We start from the raw sequence: 8,978 nt of genomic DNA on the forward strand, positions 1-8,978 counted from the left end.
CAGGTGTATACTAATATGATTGGACCTCATAGCCTTCACCACCCCCATGCAATTTAAGTGGAAGGACAAGGACAAGGACATGTCCGTTGTTTTTCAGGTATAGGAGAGATTCAGAAAGGTTTGAATGGAATGTGGGTTTATCTCTGTAAAGCGTGTCAAGATGCTGAAAAATAATGGATTGGTAAGCTAGTTGTTGTGTCTACGAAAAGACCAGTGCTTTCGGAGTCCAGACTTCACGAATAAGGCCTTGGTGGTGGATTTCAATTTATTAGGAATGTTACAAACTAATATATCTCTAAACAGAAGTTGGGTGCTTCAATTCCCATCTTGTTTGCTAATATGATTTTCATGGTGGGCGTTCGGGTTCAAGTCTGCTGAACTCTTTTCTAAAGCTTGTCCAGGTATTGTAGCTTGAACAGATTGTGCAAGTGTGCCATCAACAAGATGGTCTCTATCCAATTTCAGGATGTCTGCAGCGTATTGAGCTCCTTTTCCTGCACACACATCAACCAAATAATTGAGAGGAATATTTTTGATGTGTTCTTATCTCTCCGAAACTGCCTCTATTGATGGTGAGAGTGCTGGAATTCGAGTTGCAAGTTTAGTTCCTATTCCAAGTATTTGAGAAAACCTAGGCTGATGCGTTGGGTAACTCCTTGAAATCATCACAGAGAAGTATATTGGAAGACCCGAACCAGGTGATAAGAGGTAACGGTGTAAGAATCCAAGGCAGAGTCTGCTGGTGATGTCTTTTACAAGCCCAGGATCTGCCGTGCCTGACAACCTGCAAGCCAACAGCCTAATTTCCGTGAGCGGCGACCATTTGAAGGTTTATGCATTTCAAGTGTTGCAAGGTTGATTGCGGCGGATTTGGTTCGACGGTGGACGATGCTCGCTCTTGACATCAGAATAGTTTTGAAAAAGATGATCATGATCCAGCAAAGCAAACTCTTCAGAACTGACGTAGAGAAAAAAAAATGAATTTCATTTAAGCAAGCTCATATGCTGGAACGTGGAAATAAGCAGTTACACACCAAATCGTATCCAGATCCAATCGATTGCAGCGCCCTAAAGAGTTGTTCAGGTCTATTGCTGTCATCTCAATATCATAGGCGGATTCGGATCTTTACACATTGCTTTTAATACAAACAAGTTGGTTTTAAGGGACGAACTTGACTGCTTTGAAGACCCGTGGCCACATAACTGGGAAGTCGCACTGGTCCATATGGCGTGTGCCCTGCGTCAACTTCGAACAAATAGTGATTACCAATTAAAAATTTTGATTGTGGGGGAATGAATCGACAAGAAAGAATGAATCCAAGACCTAGTCAGCAGGTGTTGTCAGGAAATAAACCTTGATGGTAAATAGCTTGGTCACCAAAGGTTGTTCGTCAAGCTGGCTCTCATCTCGAGCTTCAAGAAATAAGTTACGTAATCGACGCAGATCATCCCATTCAAAGTGTTCTGTGTTGACTAGAACCAGAGGCACCTTTCCAGCCAGCCGGTCGAAGTCGGGCTGTAGTCACAGCTCTTTAGTAGATCAGTGCCAGTCATTCATAGAGCTTCATCATCTCATACTTTATCACGGTATTGAGGTCGACTCTGGTAAGAAACAAGACAAAAAGAAAATACTAGCATAGAATTAAGCACGAAGCAAATTTCGCAGTTTCATAATCAGATCTTCCCAGTGTATTTTACATGCAATTCACCGAACAAGTATATTACCCGCTCTATGGGTTGCCACCACGCATCTTCAGCGATACAGCATTTGAGTCTCTTGTCCAGCCCACAAGCGACAATGGCAGTAGAACCTCCAAATGAATGCCCTCGGATTGCGACATGGCTCATGTCAATGCGACCACAGATCATTCTCACATCCAAACTCAACCTTCCTTTAACGCCATTTGAATTCTGCGTCAGGAGTCCACTATCAAGCATCTCCAGTGCATCTACTACCTTCCGGATCTCGCCTACTCTCTGCATTCCACCAGCAAAACATACTGGTAAGATTTGGTAGAACTAAGACCATTTGATTATCAGAATGGTGCTCCAGATGGTGAATACAACAGGTGGGCAGAAAAATTGAGCCCGTGATTGTCACCTTTCTGAGCTGCTTGGAGCGATCAGAAATTGGAGTATCATCAAACGGTCGTTCCGCAAACGCATGAGTGATCCACTTCTTCTTGCCCTTCTCATCTCGATACTTAGCAGCGACGGCGGAGCCATCCAAATGCTCCACCACGACCACAACTGCATTCAGGGATCCTCGACAAGAATTACTTCTCCAGCTAAAATCACACAAATTAAGAGTCTTGTCGAACTCCGCATGTGCAATATTCGCTTCTTTTTTCTCTTCTTTTATCTCCGCTCAGACTTTGCAAGAGCTATGGCGGCTATGGCTGGTCTGACCAGGATGGTTTGAAACGAATAAGGGTTCAAGAACTCACTGTAGCCATGAGAAGCCATGTCACAACAGGTAATCGTATACGTTGTGCGACACGACCACATGCCATGACTGAAAATTACGACCGGTAGTCGACCATTCTCATCCTCCCCTTCCAGCTCCAGCATAGGCTTCGCCACGGAGCAGTGCAATTGGAGCCACATGAAGAGATGCATGAAGCCTGCCATTGCCGTTGATAACGTCAAAACTCGGTAATCCCTACCTCACATTGCACACCGTCGGCACACTAACAACAAGGGATTACGTGAATGAGATGGTCCATGATTGCGAAGTACATGAGATGGTCCAGATTGCGAAGCGGCGCAGATAGGAAGATGGTTGAATGACTTTGGAGAAATAGCCCCATGTGTAGTTGAAATGTGGCAGCCACCGTCTCGCCTGGGTGTCGGCGAGACACCACTTGGGTTCCTCTGCAGTGGGATAAAAGAAACGCATGGACGGTACATCATCTAATTTGAGCTCATTCTTTTCAGGATCCGAGGAGAGAACTGAAACACTTTCTTCTCCTCCTGTCTGGCGCAGCTCAAAATCAGCGAAGGAAACGTGGTGAGGACCTGTGGGTTTAGGTAAATGCATGGGGCGTCCACCCATTCTAACCAGACTTCACTTCCTGCAACCCCAAATGCAGTTTCACAAAACTGTGGCGAGGTCTGCCGCGAATAGGCGTATAATGCTGTAAAAAAAAAAAAAAACAAAACAAAACAAAACAAAATTCAAAATGAGAGCTCTCAGCTAAAGACAAGAAGACCTGCGATAAAGAAATTGTACTAATCATCAGCTTCCACGTCTGTTAGTTTCTGAAGGCCTACGAAAATATTGCGACACTTCTCATTTGCAATGGCTGAATGTCAGTGAAAAGTTTCCTTGTCAAGGCCGACGCACATTCACCCGCATCAGCTGCCTCTGCATGTAAAATGTACCCGGGGCTTCATCATCAGGGTCGAACCATATCTCTGCAAACATTGTAGAGGCCTGCATCAATACTCTGGAGTTTTTGCTTCTCCAAAAGTATCTTGCATCCCTTACATTTCAAATCCCAAGCACACTCCTCGTACCAAGAACCACTCCACAAGAGTAATGTACTGACTTATGTAACAACTTCAGAGGTCTAAAAGCACTGAAAAATGCCATTACGGCAGAGCTCGTTAAAACAAAAAAAGGGACTAGCTTCTTGCATGAGTTATGAACCCAACCGAAGCTGATTTGAATAGGTCTGAAAGCAATAGCACAAGTCATGAGCAAGTCAGAGCTGGTGCCAGGAGAAGATTTCAATCGGGCCTGCCAGGGAATCAATTTTGTTTCCTGCAAAATATTGAGAGCGTTTTTGAAGAAGCAGCCGCCTCATTAAAGCCCCAACACATTTTCATAACGAGCTTTTTTCAATAGCCTCCTTCCTAATTGCTTTAGAAAATTACCATTCTTTCATCACAATCTCTACGGATGAAAACGGCTGTGAGTGTGATGACACTCGATAATACCGAGAATTCTATCCCTTGCAATTCTCCAACAGTGATTTCTTTTTTCAGGTTCAAAAGATGCTGGCCTTGTTTTTTTCAAGCGTACAATACTCACTTTATGTGAGCTGGGTGGTGCAGGTAACTTGCATTGACACCTAGAAATTCAGTTAAAAGCTGGAAGGATAATTGCTCTCCTCATTTACTGTTTGACGTAGTTCGAACTGATGTTACCCAGTTAGCTGGTACAAAACATCATATAACAGCAGAGACCGTACATTCTGGTGGATCTTCATTGGAGACTGATACTTACGCCACTTCACGTAGCAGACTGTCACGAAATGATCCCTAGTATAACCACATTCTTGATCTTACTCGAAGATTGTGAGAAATGAACTAGCAGATTGCGTTGTGAAACTTGCAAATTGTTAATTGGATTGATATTGATAGATTCCGAAAAAGCAACCCAAGGTGTTCAGGTGCACATAATTTAACATGTGCATAAATTTGTTTGATGTGCGTGTTTTTCAAGTGCGTCAGAAACTGGTTCAAAAGCTTGTAATAGGTCGACGAACTAGAAGTAGCTTGCCAGTTGATTCAATAATATTCATAAATGATGTCAAATAAAAACATCAAGTATATTTAAGTGAGTTACGACAAAGCTTCAGTCTGATCCATGAAAAAGAGTTGGGAAAATATATACTTCTAGTGCTCTTATACCTCAAATTCATGAAAAGATGTGTCCAATAAACCTATGCAACAGCTTCGACTCCAAATTGCGACGATACAGAGAGAGTTGATCAAATAAAAGCACTTTAATAATGCGTCTGAAAGTGCTCTACAGAATACGCTTCGAGGATTCTGGATTACAGAACATCACTGCTTCGAGCTTTTCGAAATAGAATCGGAATCTTTGTCCAATTCATTGGAATTGCCCAAGACCGACTCTAAGATAGGGAGCGCAGTGTTACTGTTGCTAGCAATTCCAGAGCCACCATTTTTAGAAATCCCATTCGTTGAAGATGAGTTGGAAGGGTCATGTGGAAGTCTGGCTTTATCTGCAACATTTGCACCAAATAGCTGCTTCCTCAAAACATCGTGAAGTTGTCCGAACAGCTGCCTCTTTATAGAGTCGAAAGCTATTTCTAGCCGCTCCAGCTGCGAACACAGAGCCACATTGAGTTGTATTCGTTATTGCGGACTAGACTGCTTTCGAACCAACTTCTACAGATATATAAAAGGGAATAATGAACAATATGAACATAGGATTTCAGAATAAAACTGCTCCTAAAAGCCCCATCTCATTCTTTTGAGAATACTACTGTTCCTCAACCTAACATCAAAATGGTAATTTTTCCAAAGAAACTGACACAGCTGCTCTAAGAGATTTGCCATGGCAAAGGCGAGATCTCTTACCTCCTCAGTAGCGTTTGGGTTGTACATGAACAGCCCATAGTATAGGTCAAAGCTATCACCTTCTGTGTTCTCCACCTGTTCATGGACCACTTAAACTTTCAGATGTAGTCTCCAGTTGAGGATGTGCATAGACCAACAGTCCAGTCAGAGAAGCTTTAGAACAAACTAAAAAAGAAAACACTTCTTCAGATAATGCTCCAATTAGTTTATCGTAACATCATTGAAATGAGGAAATCGTTGTTACTGACTAAAAGCTATTCAGTTTACACCTTAGGAATTAATGACACAAAAACGACGAATTCAACCTTCAAGAAGATGTAAAGTAATGATGCCTCACAAGTCTAAGTAGTGTCTCATAACCCTTAGTGTTGATTGGCGTCGACTCTAACCCAAGCTTTCCCAACACCCTGCATTTAACGTGCAACAAATTCCAGCCTTCGCATTGAAGATTTTCCACATTGTTCGAAAAGAAAAAGTTCCGCTGCTTCCATGTCTTTTCATCCAGTATAAAAATAAAAATAAAATAGAAATAAATCCAAATGATAGCGACAACCGCAGATAAACAAACTTCACCAACATGGCAGAAAAGGCTTATCCTTGAGCAGAAAACAATAAGAAAATACTTCTCAATACAAACCAAGGAAAATAAATTACACTAACCTCCCAACGGTGTGAGTGATGAATTGGCTCCCCGCTGCATACCGATCGTGCTCTGCACATGTCATCTTCACCATGCGACAACCCTGAGACACAAATTTGAGGGTACACATCAGCCAAGACTATCAGTAGAGGCTACAAGCAACGCCCTGAAAGATGCTCAGGACAATTCATAAGTAAATTTTGACTAAAAATTACAGCAATGACAAGATTGCACCCTTGATCATATTTTTGGCATCCCTTGGACCCAAAGCAAAGAGAGTCACTAGTGAATTGAATTGTGGTTTACCTCACTCGCAAAAATGTCCAGGAACCGGTCAGCGATCCTGGACCGTCGGCCGTTGCTGATGCGAACTTTGTCATAAACAAACGGCAACCCAGCCCAGCTTCCCTTGCCACTCTCGGGGCCAAACATAGGATGAGTACAGAGAACATCGAATTCGGCGGGCAACGCCTGTTATTGAACCACGTACCGATTGGACTTAGAAGAAATCAAGTGTTCAACAACCATATAATCATAGAAAGAGGATTTTATTCGGAATCACGTCAAAATTACCCATTTGAGGTCTCCTAGTCTGAAATTTGACAGGGCCTATGATATTGTTCAATCAAAATGTGTGTGTGTGTAAGTGTGTGTACACACTATCAGACATATAGAAACATATACATACATACATACATACATACATACATACACACACACACACACAGAGAGAGAGAGAGAGAGAGAGAGAGAGAGAGGATCTCTGTACTTTTCCCAACAATTCATTACATCTTAAATGAGGCTTGATACCTGAAGGAAAAGATTCTTCGGAAATTCCTTCACAGAGAGAACGTCGACAAACAAGGTGTTGCGCCTGAGCCGTTGTAGAGGAAGACTCTGCAACACAGCCACAGTTGACAATATGGAGGTGCACAGTAAAACGACCTCGGGATGCTCCTCACAAAAATCATCTGCATTCCTGAGAATTCAAAGCCAAAAAATATCAACTCCATCCTCTCCAACTGCTTGCAAATTGGAGGTTTATATCAGTAAATATAATTATTTGTACTATTACCTACAGGACCTTGAGGCCCTTATAACCCTACACTTCCCACGTAAATATATTAACAGGAACAATTCAAGCACTTGAAGCTCCTTGGAAGACCTCAAGAGTGAGGTCTTTATAAACGAACTGTATGACTTTTGGCACTGTCAGGCTACCACTAAAAAAAGTAACGAAGACGTGAATGATCCGATTCATCCTCATGAACGTTGAACTCTTAAGCTTCGAAACGTAACTGCATGAAAGTATGTTACTTAGGAATTTCACGTTCCAACTATATCGCAACTCGTTGAATTGTAAAAGAAATGACGGCACTTTAATGCTTATGCTTCATATAACAGAGACCCACTTCAGCAGGAATCATGCTCAACACCACAGCACAACCGATCAACTGATAAGTAACCGACTGACCTGAAATATGTCACACCTAATTCTTGAGCCTTCTCGCTGTAGTCTGTTCGAGAATGCGCCAAAACCCTATGCCCTTGGCTTGTTATCCTCGCCGCCAGAAACTGGCCATAATTTCCAAACCCAACGATTCCAACTTTCAACTTACTGCTCTTCTCCAGCTCCTGTAACTTCCTCGATTCGTAATCGAATGGCTGAGCGGCGTCTACGGCACGGATATCCAATGCACTGCGCTGCCACTGGCTTTGGCGCCCACTAACCCTAAAACCATTCCCGAGAAACAACTGACTCGGTTTCCGAAAATCTCCTTGCAATTCAGACGCAGCAAAGCCGAACACGCTGTCGATCTGGACCAAAGCAGGCACCTTACAACCCACCACCCCATACCGCGTTTGTTGGTACGACGAAGTCGTTGCACAATGTGCAATCGAGGTCAGAGGCAGAGCTCCCATGACTCCCACTGCTACCATGGTCTCCCCCACCGTACCCAAAATCTCACACCAGCAGCATCCCGGACAAATATTTACTCACGCGAAGAATTATATAAAAAATGTGAATCAATATACGTATCTATGTGTGTGTGTATAAAATCACGACGGAGTTGCTAAAACCTTCACGCGACGAACTCAGCTGCTGCGATGAGTCCACCGCAACGAAATAAAACCAACGAGCCCGATGTGCTCCCCAGCAAACCAACACCCATTCCTCAATGTATGTATGACGAATGTGTGGCGACACAAATGCCTTGCACTCACTCGGTGATCTGGAGCTGCGAGTGGGTTCTGGAAATCCTCTCGAAGCTAGGAGCAACACGTGGGAAGGAGAGGAAGAAGACTACGGGAAAAATTTCTAAAAACCAACAAGCAAACAGCCTTAACTCTTCAACACACACAAAAGTTACTATATATATATATATATAGATGTATAATTCAAGAGTCTTTAGTTTTCATGTCTTTTGGCAATAGCCATTCCATAATCCTTTCAAATATACATGTTTCTTTACTTCTATTTAGTCATACTTCTTTGAAAAAAGTCTCACTTGATTATTTGCTTTCATATGAACTAAACATTGCTTCTTTTTTGATCATTGTATATGTTGAGTTTAGACTTGTAAAGTCTTCTTCCATGCTTGCCAGTGTTATAACATATAAAGCCTTGTTTGAGAATGCACCAAGGACTTGGTTGTAGAAAGTAGAAGGAAAATTGCAACAATAAGATTCTAATTCTAATAAAATCTTAAATAACTCCAATTAAACCTTAAAAATGCTAAGCAAGCTTTAATTAAATCCAAAGAAACCTTAAAAAAATTATGAAAGAAGCATGAAGAAATCCTAAAGAAATTCAAAGAAAGTATTAAAATAAAAGCCTAAATATATTTTAAATAAATCAATTTTAAATAATTCTATAATAGTTTGAACTTTCTTAGGATCCATCATAAGTCCATCATTTGAAATGATGTAACCTAAGAAATCGACTTGAGTAGTGTGGAATACACACTTTTCTATCTTGGCATAGAATCCTACATCTCTTAAT

At 41.9% G+C, this 8,978-nt stretch overlaps 2 protein-coding genes across 5 annotated transcripts; both read right to left on the reverse strand.

Annotated features, from left to right (window-relative positions):
* Positions 1-232: 232 nt before the first annotated feature.
* Positions 233-3,616, reverse strand: LOC112280495 (uncharacterized). 4 transcript variants are annotated; one of them, XM_024516048.2, is made up of 9 exons: positions 3,347-3,616; positions 2,740-3,137; positions 2,448-2,624; positions 2,102-2,250; positions 1,726-1,977; positions 1,355-1,516; positions 1,173-1,237; positions 696-784; positions 233-494 (listed from the first exon to the last, which is right to left on the reverse strand). In XM_024516048.2, exons 2-9 carry the CDS (start codon positions 3,053-3,055, stop codon positions 316-318), a joined length of 1,389 nt encoding a protein of 462 aa, XP_024371816.1. In that variant the 5' UTR covers positions 3,056-3,137; positions 3,347-3,616; the 3' UTR covers positions 233-315. The 4 variants fall into 4 exon arrangements, with proteins under 4 accessions (XP_024371816.1, XP_024371813.1, XP_024371815.1 ...); XM_024516045.2 differs by having other exon boundaries at positions 1,173-1,246; XM_024516047.2 differs by having other exon boundaries at positions 1,173-1,246; positions 2,740-3,074; positions 3,347-3,486.
* Positions 3,617-4,510: 894 nt separating this feature from the next.
* Positions 4,511-8,347, reverse strand: LOC112280496 (arogenate dehydrogenase 2, chloroplastic). The gene is made up of 7 exons (XM_024516049.3): positions 7,449-8,347; positions 6,785-6,953; positions 6,281-6,445; positions 5,995-6,077; positions 5,672-5,741; positions 5,335-5,409; positions 4,511-5,076 (listed from the first exon to the last, which is right to left on the reverse strand). The coding sequence occupies exons 1-7, from the start codon at positions 7,913-7,915 to the stop codon at positions 4,795-4,797; spliced, it is 1,311 nt and encodes a 436-aa protein (XP_024371817.1). The 5' UTR covers positions 7,916-8,347; the 3' UTR covers positions 4,511-4,794.
* Positions 8,348-8,978: the final 631 nt, after the last annotated feature.

This window comes from Physcomitrium patens, chromosome 3 (assembly GCF_059467195.1).
Source record: "Physcomitrium patens ecotype Gransden chromosome 3, ASM5946719v1, whole genome shotgun sequence".
Taxonomy (NCBI): Eukaryota; Viridiplantae; Streptophyta; class Bryopsida; order Funariales; family Funariaceae; genus Physcomitrium; species Physcomitrium patens.

What these genes read in the sequence shown, in the direction of transcription:
- LOC112280495 (XM_024516045.2), bottom strand. Translation starts at nt 3,055, where the DNA reads ATGGGTGGACGCCCCATGCATTTACCTAAACCCACAGGTCCTCACCAC. An exon ending in CATGGCTTCTCATGGCTACA is followed by an intron (nt 2,251 to 2,447) that starts GTGAGTTCTTGA and finishes CCCTGAATGCAG; the next exon opens with TTGTGGTCGTGGTGGAGCAT. An exon ending in GCTCCAAGCAGCTCAGAAAG is followed by an intron (nt 1,978 to 2,101) that starts GTGACAATCACG and finishes GGTGGAATGCAG; the next exon opens with AGAGTAGGCGAGATCCGGAA.
- LOC112280496 (XM_024516049.3), bottom strand. Translation starts at nt 7,915, where the DNA reads ATGGTAGCAGTGGGAGTCATGGGAGCTCTGCCTCTGACCTCGATTGCA. An exon ending in TGGACATTTTTGCGAGTGAG is followed by an intron (nt 6,078 to 6,280) that starts GTAAACCACAAT and finishes TTTGTGTCTCAG; the next exon opens with GGTTGTCGCATGGTGAAGAT. An exon ending in ATCACTCACACCGTTGGGAG is followed by an intron (nt 5,742 to 5,994) that starts GTTAGTGTAATT and finishes CGTTAAATGCAG; the next exon opens with GGTGTTGGGAAAGCTTGGGT.